We start from the raw sequence: 21645 nt of genomic DNA on the forward strand, positions 1-21645 counted from the left end.
CTTCTAGAGGTGACTGCAAATTGATGAACAATTTGTTCCTGTGGTTCCCCCAAGGACTCAAATTCATCTGGCCTGTCTGACCTGTAATTAGTAGGGCACTTCTTTTTCAAACACAAGCACACCTTTCCTTTAGACTTCAAGGATTTCTTCCACGTGAGAAGTTGGAATACTAGGCAGGAATATCATAATTACACTAAACGAAGAACCATGACTCTTTGCACACATGTGTTTAGGGATGAAGAAATGAGGTGGTATTAAAGGGTGGTCTTATAATAACATTATGATGGCATCTGACCGGGAGATCCCGCATTTACCAATCTCACCTTGGTCTAGCCATCCCACCTTCTGGTTGGTCCCTCATTGACTCAAGGAATCAATGTAATATTTTATTTTTTTGTGGTGGGACCTGGCCAAACCTCAGTGCGGAGTGGTAATAAACTTCAGCAAACCATGTGGTGGTAGGGTCCTCATTCCTACACAAACCGGGTATAAGGAGTCTGAAATCAAAGCAGACAGAAGAGCGACTCCATTCCCCTCGTCCCAGGCGTATCATCTCAATGAGATGAAGGACTGGTGCACCCAGCAAGGCCAGAGGACAAGGAGTGGGAGAAAGCCTTCTTCCCACAGAAGCTCATTCAGCCCCCAAGGCACAAATCCTCAAAAGCATGACCTAATCAGTGTGCTAAAATTGGACCAATTAACTCAGCAGCCTTTCTGCTGCATTGCAGAGGAAGAAACAGGGGAAGAAATTGAGAAGACTTCCTAAAATATGAACAGAGGAAACTATTACATCTGCTTGCTTTCATGGTTGAATTAATTCTGGAGTCAAACCATAGGCTCCATTAGCAGCACCTGTATTGAAATATTCTGAAATATTACCATCATCTAGTTATGGTCATACCTAGCCAAGTGTCAGTTACAGTTAATATTAATATCTCAGGTTTCCATATGCTTTGCTCTCATAAAACAATGGGAAATTAATCATTATTCCCTGTATTTCCTGCTGTTTTTCTCAATAGAGAAATACTTCCCTTGTGTCTTTTTCTAGACCATATACTTTCCATTACAATAAACATACACTGGGCAGCTGGTATGTGTCAGACAACGTGCTGGGTGCTGGAGATCTATAGACACAGGGAAGTGGTCCCTGACCTTAAGGGACCACTAGAAAATAACACAAATGCCCTCCATTATTTCCTATGTCTGGCTTCTTTCACTCAACAATATGCTTTTATGCACATCGCTCCATGAATCAGTCATTCTGTTTAATAGCTGTGTAATGTTTCATTGCATGGACATACCACAATTTATTTACCCATCCTACTATTGATCTATATTTGGGTTCCTCTTCCCTCCCCTCCATTCTTTCCCCCTCTTCTGCCTTCTTTTCCCTTCCTTCCTATAGATTTTGGCTATAAATAACAATGCTGCCATGAACAACGGTGCACATGTCCTTGTACATGTCCTTTGGTGGATATTGGGTATATGTCCAGAAGTGGAACTGCTGGGCCACAGGATTGGCATGTTTAGAAAAATACAGTCTCTGTGCAGAAGCATGTGTACGCAGGTGGACACATGGTGTGACCAACCAGCAAACTACAGATAGAAGAGCGCAGTTCAAGTCCTAGCACAGCCCTTCCCTTTGAGTCTTCTCGCGATGGCAGCTTCCTCAGCTACAAAATCAGGAAGTTGGAGCCAGGGATCGTCCTGTCTGTTTTAGCTCCCCAGATGTATGATGATCTCACTTTAAACAGATAGTGTCCATTTTTCCATTTCATCCCTTTTATTTCTACTCTAAATAGGCTAGTATAGCTTAGCTTTCCTGCATTTCATTTTTACACCTGGATGCTGATACTTGTTAGAAAAATGTTGTCATATTTTAAAATTACTTTAGAGTTATTCTAAAGCAGCAGGTTAGTATTAAGGAACACTATTTGCTGTCTTATAAGTTACAAAGAAAATAATGAAGTTGGGGCTATTTGGTGGAAGCAGTAAGTAAATTAAGCAGAAACATCAAGAGGCTTTTGTTGTAAGTATAATTTAACCTGGAGTAACAACAGGAAAGCAAAGATCTGACAGTTTTTAATGGATCTTGATAAAGTTCACTTATGAATGTTTGAGCTCAGTAGTGTAGGCCATTCATGACATTTATCTAGACACGACCTTCAAGTTGAAGAGTACACTCATCACCTGCAAAATAAATTTATATCCTAAAATACCTTCTTTCAAGTACTTAGTAAGGAATATTTGATAAGATTTAGGTTGGATACAAGGAAAAATTCAGGACACAGGAGCTAAAAGCATGGACAAGGGGGATTTGTTGATCTTAAAACTCTGTAATGTCCCTTTTTGGCAAACCTTAAAATTTAGAAAGAATTCGTTTTTGAGTTTATCAAAAGTATAAACAGAAGGAAATACTGACAAAATAATAGTGACAACAACAAGGAATTTAGAAATAGCAAAAAAATTCGAATATGTGGCTATCCTCTCTGTTAAAGAGAATTTGGCCTTTATAAAAGAGAACAAAAAATTTCATGAGAATTAGCATGAGTACTCAGTATTTTAAATGAAGCTTTAGAGATGAGTCAGTCACCAGCCTTTGAGTACCAGAGTCTATAAATACTGGGTCGGAGGAATGTATAAGCCACTGGAGTGCCTGAACCTAACAGTTTCTCAATTAAAGGCAAATATTTAAAAATATATCTTATAAAAGTAATATAGCCTTCCACACATTTTCCATATAGCTGTTGTTAAATATGCAACTCCTTCATTAATTTTAACACAAGCAGCACACACTACTCTCTCCTCTAGTATCTCATGAACATCTTTTCACCTCAACAGATGGGTTGAGAGTACGCGGCCCCACTGTGTGGACAGGCCGACATACAACTTGGCACACCTGTGCACGCACACCTGCAGGGTACACTTCCAAAAGTGAGATTGTGAGCTTGACGTGTGAGCTTAGAATATTTTTTTGAAGGATGTTGTTACACCAAACTCCAAAACAGTAAATTTTCATCACCTCTAATAGTGTATAAAATGGCCTGTTTCCTTATATTGTTAATAGCATTGTGTTATCAATAATTTAAAAACTTCTACTAGTTGGAGGTTAAAGAAAGAAAACCTAATTTGATTTGTGTTTCTCCATTTATTAATGGGATTAAGCATCTATTTTCTTTTTCTAGGATTTGCTTATTCTCAAGCTTTATCCACATTTCTATTAGAAGCCTATAAAGTATTTTTCTTTTAGATTTACATGTTCTTTATTATATAAATCATTCTCTAATATATGCATATATGTTTATATGTGCGTGTATATATCCATCAAAGTAAAAATATTGTTTCAATTTGTTTTCTAACTTTATATGTGCTTGCTATATATATTTTTTATGTTATATGCCAAATTTATCAATCTTTTTCCATTATAGCATCTTAATTTAACATCATGCTCTAAAAATTTTATTCCACAATCATTTTTAAAAAGAAAATCACTTTTTTCCTTGTATTTTCCTGGTTCCTGCCTTTCTCCCCTTTTTTCTTCCCTTCTACATCTCAGTGTTTGAACGACATGAACCCTTTGGTTTTGTGTGAAGAATAAGGTGGGGTCAGCGCTCCCCCTCCAGCGGGGTCAGCAGCTGCGCCATCGGGGCCGTCATGTTCCGCCCACGGTCCATCTCCTCCTCACTGGCTGGGAACGCCAACTTCATGGAGCCATGTTTAAGTGCTATGTGCCAAAGTCCTATGCTTGGCTTTTATGTAATGTTATTAACCCTCAAAATTTAATTTTCAAAAGGAAAGAAAGACACGGAGTGCTTCAACACTCCACTACACTGCCGGGCCCAGTGTGCCTTCTCCAGAGAACTGACACTGCAGAAGACAGTGAATGAATGCTAAGGGGTGGAAAGTCCTGCCATTGACCTCCGCTTACAAGGAAGGAAACTATTTCACTTCACATCATAATCCTTTGCAGAATGTTTTCCACATAATGGTGATGAGGAATTTGTATTTCCATTATTCTTCTATTCTTCCTTGCAATCTAGGTAAAAAGGCTTTTGTTTTGGGATGACCTAAATACAAAAGCAAACTCAATCTTCGTTTATAATCCAGGACTCCTCCCACAGAAGAGAAATAATTGGAGAGACGGAAGGGAATGACTTGGGAGTCTATTTAAATTGATCCAAAAGCCTCCCTCAGGTAGCAGCTCCATTTAGGCCTCGGTAAACATTTGTTGAATGAATGAAAATGTTCTCGTAAAACTACCAAGGTGAGGCAGAAAGGGCTGCCTCCAGTCAGGCACTGTCCAGTTGAAGTACTGGGTTGGCCAAAAAGTCTGCAGACATTTTTTTTCCTATAAAAAAGACACAGTTTTCATTTTCACTGATAACTTTATTGACGTGGGTATTTTGAGTAGGTGGGCAGTCTGCCACGAGTGGCCTCTAGTGGGCAGAGGCCAGGGCTGCTGCTAAACATCTTCCAAGGCATAACCACAGCCCCACAGCAAAGAGTTATTTGGCCAAAATGTCAATAGTACCAAGAAACTTCGCAAACCACTTGACACGTTCCATCAGTCACAGCATACACTTCTCCATATACTGCACGAATCTTTTATTGTAATTCAGTTGCATTTTTACCTTTCTTGAAATAATAAAGCATGATATGTCAAATGTGTTATTTTCTTCCATCTTCAATATTAAAATGGACTGCACAAAAATTCACCAATTTTGATGTTTTTTAAATAAACGCATGCTGATATGACAGCTGTCATAATACAACCTAACAAAATTGTTTTGAATGAAGTTGAAGACAACTAAGAGATACTAGAGCCATCATACAGAAAAAATGTAACGGACTTTTTGGCTAACCCAATATAATGAGTCATATTGTAAATTTAAGTTTTCTCATAGCCATATTTTTTAAAAGATAAAAAGAAATACTGAAATGAATTTTAATGCTATATTCTATTTAACCCAGTATATCCAAGATGATTACTATGTAATCGTTACCATGTAACAATTCACATGGTAATGATATCCAATCGATTACCATGTAATCATTATTGAGATCGTTATAATCCTTTTTTTTTTTTTTTGGTACTGAGTCTTTGCAATCCACTTATATTGCATCTCCATCTGGACTAGGGACATTTCAAGTGCTCAGTGGTCCTACATATGGGACTGAGCAGTTGAGACTCCAGGCACTCAAGGTGGCCAGATCTAGAGGCTCAATAAACACAATAATTTGCAGAACTTAGACAGTATGGAAGAAAACAGGGCCACAACCAAACCTGACAAACTCAGGGGGCCCTGAATAGTGGGCCCTACATGCTCAGAGAAAGAAAGTAACTACTACACAGGATGGTCTGAACCTAAAAACTCCTGACTGTAAGTGGTTCGTGGCAGGTAGTCAATTCTGGGCCTGTAGGTTCCTTGACAAAGGTCAGCCTGTACTGTAAGTGAGGCTGTCTGCTGTCTTTTTGCATCTGTGTGGTGACATAGCCTTGGAATGTCAGAGTACTCCCCTCTTCTAGACCCCTGAGGGTACAGCCTCGCACTGGCGCAGAGATCACCAACTCTTGTTATTATCTTACTCCCTGAATACCATCTCCACGTGCTGTAAACGGTAATGATGAACTACCCCGTACTCGCCAACGCAAAAGAGGAACATGCCTCTCTGTTTCACTCTTTATCCAATCTCAGAGATTTCCCCATCTTGCTCTCTCTCTCCTGTCCCCCAATATACTACCCATGAATTTCATGCAACCCTCCTACGTCTCCAACTTTGATTCTAATGTATAAAATAAGCTGTAAAACAGCCATTCTCCAGAGCATTTGCACAATCCATTGAGATTTTGCTTCCCAGCAAATGTCAGTTTGGCTCAAATAAACTCATGAAATTCTCTGCAGGTTTGGACAACAAGAGGAGGACTGAAACTGCTCTCCTGACCTCTCACAGGCCACATTTCTGCAGCCTCCTGAGCCCTGCAGCCACTCACTAGTAATGACAACAGGGGTCACTCCTGTTGGCAGTAAGACAGTGAGAAACACAGGCTCGCAACACAACCCTCGGGGTGTCCTGCCAAGGGAAAGGGCTTTTCGGAGTAACTGCCTCACTGTACTGGGTTACTCAGCTCACTGTTTATTTTCATTCTCTTCACTGCTTTTGGCCCCAGTTGTCAAACAATAAATAAATAAACTAGAATGTTCTTTTTCCCATTTCTGATTTTGAAATGTAAGGGACGAAGGGAGCATACACTTCAGAGACAGCCTGCATATTTTAGCTTAAAGAGCTGAATAAAGAACTGGCAGAGAAAACCACAGGGAAAACCCTGAACTTGAAAGGTCTAGACTGGAGTCAGGTCTCTGCCCTCACTAGTTCAGCAATCTTGGGTGAACCTTTTAAATTCTGTGGCTTCAGCTCCCTCAGCTGTATGGAATGGTGAGGGTACAATAATGTCAATTCTGCATACCTCAGGTAGAAATGAGAACAGGATAAAGGGCTCTGTGAATGTGAGTTACACTCAACAGTTCACTGAGGGGTTCTAGCCAGCCCTTCATTTGCTCTGTTGCCTTGGGCAAGTCACATTATCCTGTATGTGTCTGCTATTTCTCATATGGAACGTGAAGTTGCACTTAATGATCTGTTAGGTTTTATGCCTATGTAGAGTACAAATAACATCTCTAACCGCCCCCCCCCCCCCAAAATGAGGCAAAGACCTCAGTGTCAAGTATAGAGTCCTCAGGTCCAGAATCAAACCCAATGGAGCCTTTCCCTCATCCAAATGTTGAGTGACTGTCAAAGCTAGGCACAGTAATGGGTGGGCAGGGGGAGGGAAACAGAGAAACAGCCCCCCTGACTCATGAAGAAAGGAAATAGCACCATGAATTCCTAACACTGAGGGCAGCAGGTGTGAATCACATGTCAGCAGGGCTTGAGAAAGTGAGCTCAATGAGTGAAGACCAGACAGACCAATAGGGAGAGGCAGAGGTGAGCTCAATGAGTGAAGAAGACCAGACAGACCAATAGGGAGAGGCGGAGGTGAGCTCAATGAGTGAAGAAGACCAGACAGACCAATAGGGAGAGGCGGACACTGCGGAGGACTGAGGAGTGCCTGCCCTCCCTCAGAGGGAGGCTGCTTGCCAGTGCCGGCTGGTTTTTGTTTGTTTGTTAAGAAAAGCAAGGAATTTAGGCCTTTGTAAAATCTTCTGAGTTTTCCATCTTAACAACTAATTAAAACAAAATCACTCTGTAAGCCATGCATAAAAGTCATGTGGGGTCAAACTGGTTGGTGTCCTCTGACTTAGGGAGGAAAAAGTGGAGCAGAAAGCAGGGGCAGGAGGGAAAGCAAAAGGCACTTAGAACTCTCACACTATGGAAAGCGCTGGCAAAGTTTCCCAGGCCAACCACCTAGCCAATGCCCAGGAGTGAACAAGGCAGAGTTTCAGGGAGATTAAGAATGGTGGTCACAATGGTTGATTTTATGGGGGAAACAAAGAAAAGAAAAAAGGAAGGAGAGAAAGCAAGATAGATAGATAAATAGACAGACAGACAGATACATAGATAAGGAGATGTCACTGAAGATAAAAGAACAAAACCAGAGCTAAGAAAAGGCAGCGAGTTGGTGGCAGCCAGGAGAGCAACTTCAGGGACTGCAGGGGCTGAAGACTAACCGCAGGGAGTAAGAGAGCAGAGACAGTGCGAGGGTGTGATTCTTGTGAAGATTTTGGCAGGAAAAGGAAGGAAAGAGGTAGAACCATAACTGGAAGGAAGTGCAGTCACAGAACATAGTTTAGAGGTATACATGATGTGACCAAGTCATTGGCGATGAAAGACCCAGGAGGAAGGAGGTGGCAAAGGAAGAGAAACACTTCATCCACCCAGATGAGAGAGAGGCTGTGAACAGTGACTGCAGAAAAGATGTTAAGAAAGAGGAAAGCTCTGCCCTGAAAGTTAAGGCTAAAGAGGCAGTAAGAATAATATAAGTAATCTGTTACTTCTGAAGCAACAAACAGAGCTACATTCTAACTATGTTGCTGAAGAGATGGACTAATGAATAATTTAAAAATTGGGCTCAGTTCAATTCAATGCTTATAAGCTCTGACAATACACTAGCTTTTGTGTATGCTTCTTTCTATTTGGTATTTATTCACCAAATGCACACCATAAATAAATGTCTATAAACCAAAAAGATACATGGCACGGACAAAATTCATTTTCAAGGACCTCATTACCAGATGAAGAAACTATAGAAGAAATATACATGTATCTCAGGAGGTAAGACTATGGAATTGTCATTAAATTCAAAGCAAAACTTTGTCAATGTAAAAGGAAACACTGACAGAAATTCTATAGTGATGTGTAATTGGTTAATAAATCAGTGAGTAAATAGTTCCTCTGCCCTGGTACCTAAATAGTGTGTGTGTGTGTGTGTGTGTGTGTGTGTGTGTGTGTGAGAGAGAGAGAGAGAGAGAGAGAGAGAGAGAGAGAGAGAGAGAGGCGGAGGGAGAAAGACAGACAGATATAAAGGACATGGGTAAGGGGGCGATCACCAAGGAATCCGGCACAGAGAGAGAGAATGCTGAGTATGGACCATAATGACATCACACTTCTGTTCGAAACCTTCCTTCTTCTCAGCACGTAGCCACAATTTTGTTGCATACATTTGTGAAACCTAATAGGTACATCACTACTGATCTCTAGGATAAAAGGCAATGTCATTTTATAACACTTAGGAAAATTTTTCCTGAAATACATTCTCTTTCATTAGAGAAACCTATTCCCCATTGGCTCAATAATTAAGATGCTTCATCTGTTCATGTTATTATAGGCCACAAATGTACACAAGAGTACAGAATAGTACAGAATACTGATTCAGTTTCCTTCATAGGAAACAGACGTGATTTAGCTCCTGGTTAATTAAAGTGAACCTCCCGTGTTTCTTAACACCTTAGTTACTAGCCCCGGCTGGTATGGCTCGGTGGGTTGAGCACAGGACCGCAAACCAACACAAAGGTTGCCAGTTTGATTCCCAGTCAAGGTACATGCCTGGGTTGCGGGCCGGGTGCCCACCTAGGAGCATGTGAGAGGCAATAGTTCAATGTATTGCACGTCGCTGTTTCTGTCCTCCCTTCCCTTCTCTCTCAAAGTAAATAAATAAAACCTTAAAAAAAATCCTTTAGTTACTAGTGAAAATCCTTTAGTTACTTGAGGATGCGTATAGCAACATGACATTTTAAAAATAAAACAAAATGTATAAGACCTTAAAGTATTAAGGTTTGAATTAGTTTGTGATTTGCTTCTTAAAAAAAAAAGACCACCTCAGATATCTGAAACTGTTGAGTAATGAAATAATTTGTGAAAATTAATCTTTGTGTGTATGTGTCCCTGGTTGGGCACCAACCAAAATTAACCTTTTAAGTGCCAGAACTTGAAAATTTGTCATTATTCCTGATGAAAAAATCAAACTGTGCTACACAATTCTTAAGGGAAGCTTTACATAAAGAGTGACTCTGTACCAACATTATGAACATGAGCATCGCATGTGCTCTGAGGCTAGTGAAGGAGAGTAGGGCAGTGATGGGTAGAGACCAAGATTCACTTCTCAATTACTGGGCGTAGACTCCCAAATGATACACTTAACTTGTTTAAACAATGGAAAAAATAATTAACCAAATTACGGCTTAGCTACTAGCATAGTTATTACACAGTCACACAAACTGCTGGTTAGCAGCATTATAATAATGTATAGAAAGGCAAAACCGTGCGTGTCATATCATTAAAGCACAAGGAAGGAGAATGGAAGGATATTTAACAAAATTATATGTGATGGGACTAAGGGTTATTTACTTCCTTTCCAACTCTTCTGGAATGCAATTATATTCTGGGAATAATTTAAAATATTTTTATGTAAGATTTGGCTCCCGACACAGGAACACACCAAATCATCTGCACATAGAACTATACTCTTTGCATGTGTCAATGCATATGAATGGTAACAAACTGAGCATTTTGTAGAACTTTAAAGCAAGGAGGGGATTATTCTGTGTTGTCTTCTGTTCTGTTTTGTTTCTGCACAAAAGAATCGGGAAAGAAAGACTTCATGAGAAATAAGAGTATTCATCAGAACCTGGAAAAAGGTTGAGTTTTCCACAGATACAGGTACAGAGACCTGTCCCAGGTGAGCTGTAAAGGCAGCAATTCCGAGGTATGTATTTCCCAGGAATGATCAGCAGACCAACTTGGCTGGGGCTCTGGGTATGTGTAGGGCAATGTGGCCAGGCTGAAGAATTTGAGGGTTCCTTGGGGAGTGACTGTGGACATTAGACACGATTTGGTCATTACCCTTGGCCTCTGATTAAGGCTCTACAGGAGACCTGAATTTTTATGTTCTATAAAACTACCCAGAGCACCGGAAACTGTCCGTTCATGCAGAGAGAACTCAATAAACATTAACTGATCTTTAGACTCTCAGCTCCCTGAAGTTTTCCTAATGGAAAACAAAAGGAAACTCTTGAATTAGTGAGAAGCTGTTGAATAACAGATGGAGCATAAACTGCCCTAAATAAGATTCCTTATCTAATCTAAAGGACCCTTTTTCAGATTGAGTCTAGTTCAGCTGCCCGTAGCTGTGTATCTGTTAGGCAGTGGTTCTTGGAATCCAGAGGAGACCTGCCTTTGCCCTTAGAAATTCAGCAGCCAGAGAGCATTTTTCCTTCTATCACTGTGGCAGAAGAAAGGCAACAATCACCTGTATCAAGCTGATAATAGTAAGAAGAGATGCAAACCTGCACCACGAGACACAGCCCACCATGCTAAAAAATGCTGCTGAGAGGTATCAGTGAGTCCGAATCAAAGGTGAATACAAGATGCTTACGATGCTAAGAAACGGGATAATTCTCCCTCACTAATTAATTAACAATAGCTTCAACTTTCACTTATAAAAACTAACTTTTTCAGGATCTAAGGAGAAATTAGTGGTAAACAACATACTAATTCTGCTTTTCTGACTTTCCAACAACTTCTTCAAACTGCTTTTATAGAAAATAATTTACTTCAGAAATAAAGGGGGGTGGGGTTTGGATGCTAAGTAATATAGTAATTCTGTCTTTCCAACTTTCCCCCAAAATATGTAATAAAAATGATTTCAATCAATTGAACATTTCACTTTTTAATTTTAAAGAAAAAGAATGCATTCAAAGTACAAATGATAGAATATCTTTTCATATAGTTCAATCAACTCTGATTATGAAATAAGAGTATTATTTAGGCTTCTGCTATCATTATTTTCAAGACAAAGGCTTCAAGTTAAGAAATAAAGTTAACATTGCTTTTCTTAGCTCCTCTGAGTCACCTTAGCAACTTCAAACTGCATACCTAAACCTCCATTTCTTTCTTACTCCTTAGAACGCAGATGACATCACCCAATTCCCTAACTTGGAAATTGTACTCCTGCCCTTCAGTCGGGTTCAGACTCACACACGTGATTTTCCCTTAAGACTGGTAACACGATTCCATTCCCTACACCTAAGAAGGTCTCCCAAGATTTGTCTCTGGGTTGGTTCTAAAAGTTGAGAACAACATACATTACCTCATCAAACTGTACACTTTAAATATGTGCAGTTTACTGCATATCATTTATATCTCAATAAAGTTATTTTTTTAAATGAGGCTCCCTGACAGAAAGGCCACCCTAACCAAAGAAATAATCTCAAGCAGCTGAAAATGCATCTTAGAAAGTATCAGGGAGACTTCCCTATATTAGAGATAAAAGACAGAGGCTCCATGATCTAATCCCCAGGCTGTCCAAAACAATCCACCATCATCTTAATCTGGAAAAACTCTAAATTTGGTATTACCAAATACTTGCCCAGCTTCATTTTTGAAAGACCTCACTAAGGTCACACAAGAGAACCAACTTTGAGGACTGTCACTTCCTGAGATGGCATGAAGACAAACCGATGATAAAATATATGCCTAGGTGGTGAATGATGGGAATATCAGCTGAGAAAATGTAAAAGTTGGCAACATCTAAAAACCCATTTGCTTTTGGTTTAGGTTCAAAAGGCTCTTAGGTTGCTCATTCACTCATTCATTCATTCATTCATTCATTCAACCAACATATACTGAGAGCCTACTAGGGGGAAGATGCCATGCAAGGACCTCAGGAGAACAAGGCAAACCAGAAAGACAAGATGCTGACCTCCGGAGTTCCTAATGGAGGCATGGAGGACTGGGGGACAGTAACCACATTAACAAATAACTTGGAACAGTTGCAGAGAGTCAGAAGTGCAATGAAGGAATAATAATAACGTAGGTGATAATTAGAGTGATCACTTATACAGCCCTTACCAGGTGCCGGCACTGTGTATAAGCATCACTGGAATGAACCACCCTGTGAAGGGGTTCTGTTATTTCACAAATGAGGAGACAAGGCCCGAAGTCCCTCGGACACTTTGTGGCAGACCCAAGACCTGAATCTCAGCCATCTGGGTTCAGAATCCAAGTTCTTTCCCCATGACCACACTGCCTTATGTGTCAAGTACAGAAAGTAGAGGAAGAAGAATTACTTTAGGTGAGGTGGTGAGGGGAAGTCTGTTAGAAGAAGTGCCATTCCAGTGAAATCTAAAGAATGAGACACGTGGCCCTTCTTTCTGGCAGTACTAAAGACTAAGCGTACTTGACTCTTAGGGTTACTTTATGGCACATGCCATTAGGAATGCTGATTTTTACTGTATCTACAGCAAAGGAGCAAGTTGCTAAATACTACTTTTTAAAAAACTGGGCAAGTGGTATTTTAAACAAATGACTAGAAATCAAAGTAAAATGATAAACAATAAAATTTTATAGTGTATCACGAACCTACAATACACAATAATGTTTGAAAAATGTCCAAAATCCGGTGTTTTGCACTTCCTTCCTTCAAACTTTTTGCTTGCTAAGAATCAAGTCTCCTCACCTAAAAGACTGCTGAACTTGGGTGAGTCAGCTCCGAGCACTGAGGGTGTTAAAATGTTCCCCTCTATTTTGTGGAAGACTGGTATTTTTGAACAAAGGTTTCCTTTTTTAACTGCATTCAGTTCTTGACAAATATACTCATTTATACATACCCTGGCATGGTGTCTTCAAGAATTCCCTGGGTTTTTCCAAGAAACTCTTACCCCTCATTATTTTCAACTTGCTCAAGTTTAGGAAGATCCTGTCTAAACAGTACAGAATCCACAACGTCTATAGCAGGGGGTGTCAAACTCATTTTCACCGGGGGCCACATCAGCCTCGAGGTTGCCTTCAAAGGGCGAAATGTAACTTTAGGACTGTATAAATGTAACTGCTCCTTAACAGTTAAGTGAGAGCTTGGCACTGCCTCAGGGTAGAAACAAGGTGCCGGGCAGGATAAAACAAGGTGGAGGGCAGGATCCGGCCTGGGGCCTTGTGTCTGCCACCCGTGCTCTGTGATGACCAGAAAGGGTCTGATGAGAATCCCCAGAAGCGACAAGTGAATGTGATCAAAGTAAGAGAGTGCTATCTGAAAAATTTAAACAAAGACTCTGAGGGACAGAATTCAAGGTCATTTATACAGCCATTCTCGCCCCTACTCACTCTCCTCAACCGATTTTCTCTTGAAGAATTTTGTACTTTATAAGAGGTCATTTGTTTGCAAGTCATGATACCACGACCACCATTTGATTACCCACGCTAACACAGGTAGAGGCTGTATTCCAGTTACGGAAAGTTGAGGGAGAAGAGGAAGGACGACTGAAGACAGGAAGAGAGAGCCATCTATTCCAGTAGCATTATCTCAGTCCTCCCACTCCATTCTCTCTTTACCTACCTCTAATGCTTAGCTCCTTGCAATTCACTTAATGCGACAGCTGAACCTCTGACCCCAAAGAATCTACTCTAGTCCGGAATCCTACCCCGACGACCACCCGGTTTAGTTTCTGCCACAAGTAAGTTCCTTGGGCTTTTCCACTACCAAAGCCAACCAAGGAGTGGAAGGGGAGTTACAGCTTCTGCTAACAAGCCTGTGGCAAACAAAGACATTTCTCTGGTGACTTGGGATTCAATTCTGAACTCATTTCCCTCATTACGTGTGGTGGTGAGATTCTTTTATTTGATCACGACTACACTCTGGCACTCGCTGACTCACAGTCTACTCTGAGCTCCAAACCACTATGCATGAGACACAGCAGTGCCAGACCCTCTGAGATATATGATCACGTTTGATCTTCTCAAAACATCTGGTGGGGGTGGGGGCAGTTTTGGGCAGCACTGGGAAAAAAGCAAAAGCAGGTAACTGATGGACATGTAAATGTATGTTTACAAGATATAAGAAAATCATTCACAAATGCATTTTTGTAACACAGCTTGTTTTACATTCAGGATGGCCTGAGCCCTACGGCAGTTCACGGAGCTTAAAGAAAGAACAATATTCAGAAAAAAAGCCACAAGTTTGACTCCTATAGTTGGCTTTCCTCTATCTGAGCCTGCCTTGTAAGACAGTCTACACTTTATTTAAAGTTGTAGAATTTGGGTGGGTTGCTATGGAAATCTGCTTTCCCTTTATTACCCTAAAGGCTAAGCCAGGTGTCACTAATCCCCGGATGTTTTGCTCACCATCAGAAACTTCAATCTGATGGCCTGACATCAAAGAAATAGTCATAGTCTCCGAGAGATAGATGATTTGTTTGCCTGGTCTCAACTGCCACAATTCTGGTTCAAATGAGGAAAATACACATTTGAGAGAAAAGAGGCAGAAGAGAAAATACTTTCCATTTGGGCAGCAGTCTATCTTTCCAACTCAAGCCAGAGGAAACAATCCAATGACTTGAGCGACTCTATCTGATTCTGGACTTCCCCTAGGTGGATCTTTATGCCTATCTGAGCAATTCTACACCTGTTCAATAATAAAAGCACAGCAATCCTTCCTCATGCATCACACACCGAGTGCTGGCATGCAATGCTGATAATACCTAACAAGTAAAGACAGGCTTTCATTACTAAGCTTGTGCTTACCCACGCTCTTCAGTGTAACTACTGACATTCTTGGAAATGACTGTCATTTTCCATGATCCATAGTTATCATATACAAATAATATACAGGAAGGTCTGCCTGGGAGTTAAGAATTGTTTTTGGTGTTTACTTTCAAAGGAGAAAAAAAATATTTCAATAAAAAGGAATATCTGAAGGGTATGGATAAAGTTCAAGGCTCGTAGATGATTTAAATTACTTTTCCAGGGATATACAATAGTTGAACTGATATTTTATGAAAGCTTTGGCAATCTCACTCTCTGTGGGAGAAGCTGAGTGTCATTTTAGTTTTGAGAATCATGCCAAAACACATGCCTCAGATAAAAAGATGGGAGAATAAGTGATGGTGGTTTTTTTTATATGCTTTGATATCTTAAATAACAGAATCACTTTCAGTTCCCTAGCAATTGGTGATATTTCTTACTTTTTGTTTTTTGCACATGCCTGTCTTCCTCCATAAATATTCTTCCTGCCATAACAATTCACCTTTTCCACTCCTCTTGGTTAACCCCTCTTTATCCATTACACGGATACTAAGAACTTATGTTTCCAGAAGCCTCTGTGACCTCAACCAACCTTGTATGGTTGGTGGGGCTGTGTTTCATTCTTTGAAAATACCTTCAATGTTGTTTTCAGCAAGACATTCTTTCAACTAAAGGACATGAAAGTTTATGATGTATCATATAATGAAGGCCTATTATAAACTGCAACTCCCTAGTTCATTTTTAATTCATATTATCTTCAAAATAATACAACCATGTTACTTCAGATATAGTCTCTAAAAAGACTTCACTGCATCAGGTTGGCCGTAACCTTTCTGAGTAAGTTGGTTAAAAAGGGGGAGCAGGACAGGCTCCTGCTGGGATGGGATAGAGATTCACTCATTTATCTGAAGTTTACTGGAAGCCTCCTCGGAAAAATCGCTATTCTCATTCTGCTGATGCGGCAGACAGCAAAAGAAAAAAGTGAACAAATAAACAGGTACACTCATCTTCCATCTTACTCAAGAACTTTATCAGCCTTCTGAACCCAAAGCTGGCAAATGGAACAGAACACCTGGAAACAGCACAGGTGCTGACAGGAAGCACAGGGCGACATTTCACAAGACACAGGAACACACTGAGCAGGGGCCAAAGTGAAGAGCTTCAAACATTTCTGAGTCTCGGAACCCTCAGTTACTGGAGGGCAGGATCCGGGATTCTTCCTTATCCATCCAACGACCAGAAACCGGGCAATCCCAGGGCTTTGTGTTAGGAGGACATTTTTTTTTTAAATAGACTAGATTTTTGTCTTTGTTTTTCCCTCCAGTTTTGCTGAGATATTATTGACATAAAACACTGTTTGTTTTTTTAAGGGATCCAACCTAACGATTTAAGATATGTCTATATCGCAAAATGATTATTAGGACTTAATCCTCAAATGGCGTAATTAAGATTTATTTGCTAAGCTGTATACGAACATGATATACGTTTCTACAAATTAACTTACCTCAACGTATGAAATTGGGAATATTCCTATTTTGTCTGCCAGCATGCCTTCAGCCCAGTTTTCATCCACTCTGCGGATCACAGTCAGAACATCATCCTGAAGAAACAATGAGCATCAGTCTACCTGATCCCATCAATCCTGTCACTTAATTTTCCTTTTCAATAAAGAGACTGACACTTAAAGAGTACGTGAATAAAAATGCTATGACATATCTTTAGCACATGAATGCAATGTTTTGATGAACTAAATGGCAACTTTCAATCAACCTGGTGTCCTTTCAGAAAACTGTTAAACTAGGAACCCCTTCTATACAATGCTTGGCTGCTTGTTTCGTTTAGATTCGCAAACTGCAACCTCAAGTGCTACCCAGCTTCCTGAACTTGTCTTAGATTGATTCTCAGGCTCTTGTCACTTTCTCTCTGATAATACACCAATGCCCATTTTTAAATTCACATCCTACTGTTTTTCTTTACAAAAAATACAATATCCTACCTACTTAAAATTCCAAAGCATACACATATTATCAATTCAGTAGATATATTCCTGTGTGCTTTTCAGCAAAGAAATTAACATATAAAATAAGGAAGTAATGATGTTTCATTTTGTTATTCACACAATTCATAGTGAACTGAAATCTCTGAATGGCATACCTACCCTGTAAAGTGGCTTAGAATTAAATTTAAGCTCTAAATATGAAATAATACCACACAGAGCATCAGCCAATTATCTTCCATATAGAACAATCCAAGCACAAAATTCCTTCCTATGTGACTCGGAGAAGTCTGCTTCCAGGTATTTTTAACAGCACAGTGATATAGTCCCCAGACAACTATCGTACCTTTTTTGCGACATGAAATACAAGCCACACTGCCATGTAACCAGTACAGAGGAACAGCTGACCAGAGGAAAACAATCTTATTCTAACTTTACCTTTGCAAATGGAAGGCAATCTTTGTCCGCTTCCTTGTCTTTCACCTCAAAGTCATACAATGCTTTGCACTGAGGTGGGGGCTGAGGTAACGGTTTGATAATCTGCACAAAGTTGGTGGGGAAAAAGCCATGGATCCCGTTGACTTCCCCATGGTACCAATTTTCATCCACCTGGCGCCGCAAAATGATGATGTCACCTTTGCTGAATTTAAGGTCTCCGGGCTCTTTTCCTTCGTAGTTGTATAATGCTTTGGCACATGGTAACTGAGGTATCCCCTTAAAGAAAGAGATGAGGTTTGATGAAAAAGCATCCCCCAAATGTCTGAAACTTAGCTGTGATCATTATTTTTAAGCCACGGTCAAACTAACACTTTGTCCTCGGAAGAACATCTTGCATACAAAAACTATACATATATCTTACCAAGGTCCAGCAAATGGACAAATGTCTCATTGAAATAAGAACAGTAGCCACCCACACACCCTTTGTGATTTAGCATTCTACCCCTAAGTCTAATTTAGTGCGTTCGTTTGGGGTATTTAATACATGGAAATACAACCGCTGGGTCTGGCTCAGGAGTCTGGTGTAAGATTCAAAAACTCATAAAAAGCCAACTTATTTTCTGACAGTAATCACTTTATTCAGCAGGATAAATGATAAGTACTGAGAAGAAAAATTTAAACAGAAGCAGCATTTATTCATTTACCGACTGCTTTAAGATTGCTTGGTTAAGAATCAAGAGTTTGACTTTGGGCAAAACTTTCTCAACTGCTTTTGATGTGGACAGTAGGTCCTACCCTCTCATAAACTCAAGTATTTATTGAGGGTCTACTATGTGCCAGGGTCCAGAATACCACAGTAAGACAGCCACAGTTGCTGCCCTCTCACAGTTTATAATCCATAAACGTATAGGCAGATGGTCTTTCACAGTCTCTATAAGATCATTCAACCTTGCACATTCCTCATTATAGGCACTGTTAGGTGGATATGCTAACAGTTGAGGTTTTAAATGTTACTGCATTGCATTAAGATTTCAAATGGCAGGTTTAAAAATGTGTGTGTGTCCCAAGGCAACCCAATCTTTAAATGGATTACATATGGAACTTCTCAATGGCAGTGGAAGCACCCATTCTTGAGCATTAGTTGTCACTTTAAGAAGCTCTGAGGCCTCTCTGGGACACTTCTGCCTATCACTGATTTGAAGAATAAACGACAAATCGAACATATTTATAGCAATTTGCTGAATGAGATTACGGGGCTCCAGCTTTTCATGTACTTATTCATTCATCCAGAAAACATGTATTGAGCTTTTTCCTTTTTACCAGGCAACATGCTAGTGCTGAGGGTTTAAAGAGGAACAGGGCTCAGTTCTTATCCTTCAGGGATACGATATTAGAACTAATTACAATACAGTGTGTAATGAATGCAATGATAGAGTTATGCAAGGATAGAGAAGGCAACGATGGAGACAGGACAGAGGAGCAGAAAGCATAGGCCCTGGTAGGTGGAAAAATGAAACACTTCTTGGAGGAAGTGACACCTGTGTCAAGTCATAAAGAATACATGGGAGTTAGCCAGGCAAAGCTGGAGGGACCTCTCCAAGAAAAAGAAGATCACATTTATGAGCAGTAAAATGGCAATAAACTCACAACTTTCAACAACTGAACCTAAAAAAAAAACAAAGACAAAAACAAACTAAGCAAACAACTACAACAGGAACAGAATCACAGAAATGGAGATCACATGGAGAGTTATCAGTAGGGAGGGGGAGAGGGAGGGAGAGAACAGGGGAAGAGGTACAGGGAAAAACAAGCAAAATTGGTAGGTGCAGAATAGACAGTGGAAGGTTAAGAATAGTTCTTTGGCTTCTTCCATTCCATAGGAAATGGAAGAAGCCAAAGAACTTGTTATGTACAACAACCCATGGACATGAACTAAGGGGGGCGGAATGCTGGAGGGAAGTAGGTACTAGGCAGAGGGGGATAAACGGGAGAAAAAAAAAGAATGGGACAACTGTTAATAGCATAATCAATAAAATGTACTTACAAAAAGAAAAGAGAAAAGTGAGGGCTTTGCGGGCAGAGAAGATGGCACCAGGAAAGACACAGAGCGTGCTGAGCAGAGGGAGTGGGGTTTTATCAGTAACACGGTGTTCCTGGAGAGGAATTATGGGATATGAAGTACAGGAGAGGTGGGCAGAGGCTAGCTTATGGAGAGTCTTGAGTGACACGTCAAAGAGTTTCTAGTGCCATTTCCTCAGGCAGTGATCTGCCACTCCCCGGTTGGAAGCTCAGACAGCCCCGGGTAGAACCAGGAGCCAGGCAGACGAGCCAGGCAGTGGGTGGGAAAGGGACAGGAAGTGGGCTGGTAGGAGGAGAGCTTTGTGCAGAAGCACAGGCCGACACTAGTTGAAATAGTTTTATTAAGTTCAATCTTTCTAATGAAGTAGAACAATGGGGAGCATTACTCATGTTATTATCTTCTCCCTAGTGCTCCCCACCCACAAAAAAAGTAGGTCAAAGTTTTATAGTCTTGATGGCAACAAACCTTCATAATATAGTTTTTTAAGTTTGGTTTCTAGTCAGAGATTTAGAGTCTGACCTACTTATAAAAGCCAAACTTTTTTTTTTGTTCATTTTTTTTGGCTGAAGGGAACTAGCCAATTCTTGGATCCCAAAACGCTATTGGCAGTCCTCTTGTCTTGGCCTGGTCCACGTGATGCTGCGTTTGGTTAATTAGAGCTGTTCCAGAGGCCAGTATCCTGGGGAGAGAGGGCGTGAGCCTTCCGGAAGTCCTGGGACCTGCATGTGCCTGCGGACTTTTGAACTCCGCCTTAAGATCCTTCCTCTAAAGGCCTGACTCCTGTTACCCATCCCTGACTTAGTGTTGTCAACAATCCTGCTGTGCCCTTTGGTTTCCCCAAAAGGGAAAGGCCCCTCGGGAACTCTGGGGCTTCACAGTCCTGTGAACTTTGGTCATATTCCATTCGGTGTCCAGCTCTGAGGAAGGACTCTAATCTCTGTCCTCACAGAGAGACGCCTCAGTACATTCTCTTCTTTATCACGTGTTTCTTGAACTCTGGTTATCACAGTTTAACAATATTTCCCAAGATAGGTTTGAGGAAATAACGCTAAGCAAACACAGCAATAAATATTATTGAGAGAGAGAGAGCCACTCAGAGACAGAGCACTGACAACAAGGCAGTAAAACCACCCTTGGAACGTAGCTGATGGGACTGCCACCAGGCAGGGGAGGGCGCGTGCTGGGGGCACAGACTCCAGAGCCCAGTGCCTAGATCTGAATCCCTGCTCAGCTGTGCGATCTTGAGCAGGTTAACCTCTCTGTGCCTCATTTTCTTCATCTGGGTTCTTGAGAGGATTTAGTGAATTAATGTACGAAAACCACTGCAAATGGTCCAGGAGGCAGTCAGTGCTACAGGCATGAACTATCACTATCATCACCATCGTCACCTGGAATGAAAAACCTGTTCACCAGTGAAATGCAGCACCTGAAAATGTATTTGTCTCTATACAGCTGGATGCTTTAGTTTTCGGACGAATTCACATAGCAATTACATTCTAATACATAGTCACTGAAACAATGCAAAGAATGTTCCTCCGAGGAAGTGCTCAGGATTTCAAAATGTGCACGTCTGAAGCACACATTTGTTTTCTGAGTGGAATCCATTCATCTCCTGGTTGAACAGAAGAAATTACAAATTCACTGACATGCACCGTTTAATAGGGGATGGCATTTTAGAGGTGGCTGTAGTTCATCTTGACAAGGTTAATGTAAGGCACTGGATGCCTGCATGAATTAATTGAAAATCCTATTACAAACTCGGTGACAAATAACTCTATTCACCATTATGGCCTGCGCTCTCGATTTTTTCCCCACCTCAATTAGCTCTGTTTGGCGCACTCTGCCCAAATCCATGCCAGCCAAACCAATGCGTGGGGATACTGATTTAGCACTCTTAGAAACCATTCTGAACTTGCTCCTTGAGGAGATCTGTAAAATCCCAAACAATCCGCAGTGTGCTGGTTCTTTTGTGATGCGCTGCTGTGGGAACCGAGGGAATTTATCTCTTCACACATCACTTCTCCACACCAGTGGCCTAACGGACTTATTAACTTTTCCACCAAAGCAAATATATTAAGTGTTTCTAAAATCATTAAACAAGGAGTGGCAAAAACCTGTAACA

The 21645-nt window shown here is 40.7% G+C and overlaps 1 protein-coding gene across 2 annotated transcripts in view; it reads right to left on the reverse strand.

The window, feature by feature from the left end:
* Positions 1 to 21645, reverse strand: part of SH3RF1 (SH3 domain containing ring finger 1) — a 154490-nt gene that overhangs the window by 38533 nt on the left and 94312 nt on the right. For both annotated transcript variants that reach the window (XM_037140375.2, XM_037140374.2), the window contains exons 3-4: positions 17444 to 17719; positions 16514 to 16609 (exon numbers count right to left, since the gene is read on the reverse strand). In XM_037140375.2, the coding sequence (XP_036996270.2) occupies positions 16514 to 16609; positions 17444 to 17719 (372 nt within the window). The remainder of the gene's footprint in view (positions 1 to 16513; positions 16610 to 17443; positions 17720 to 21645) is intronic.

Source organism: Artibeus jamaicensis, unplaced genomic scaffold, assembly GCF_021234435.1.
Source record: "Artibeus jamaicensis isolate MK-2021 breed Jamaican fruit bat unplaced genomic scaffold, CSHL_Jam_final scaffold_537, whole genome shotgun sequence".
NCBI lineage: Eukaryota > Metazoa > Chordata > Mammalia > Chiroptera > Phyllostomidae > Artibeus > Artibeus jamaicensis.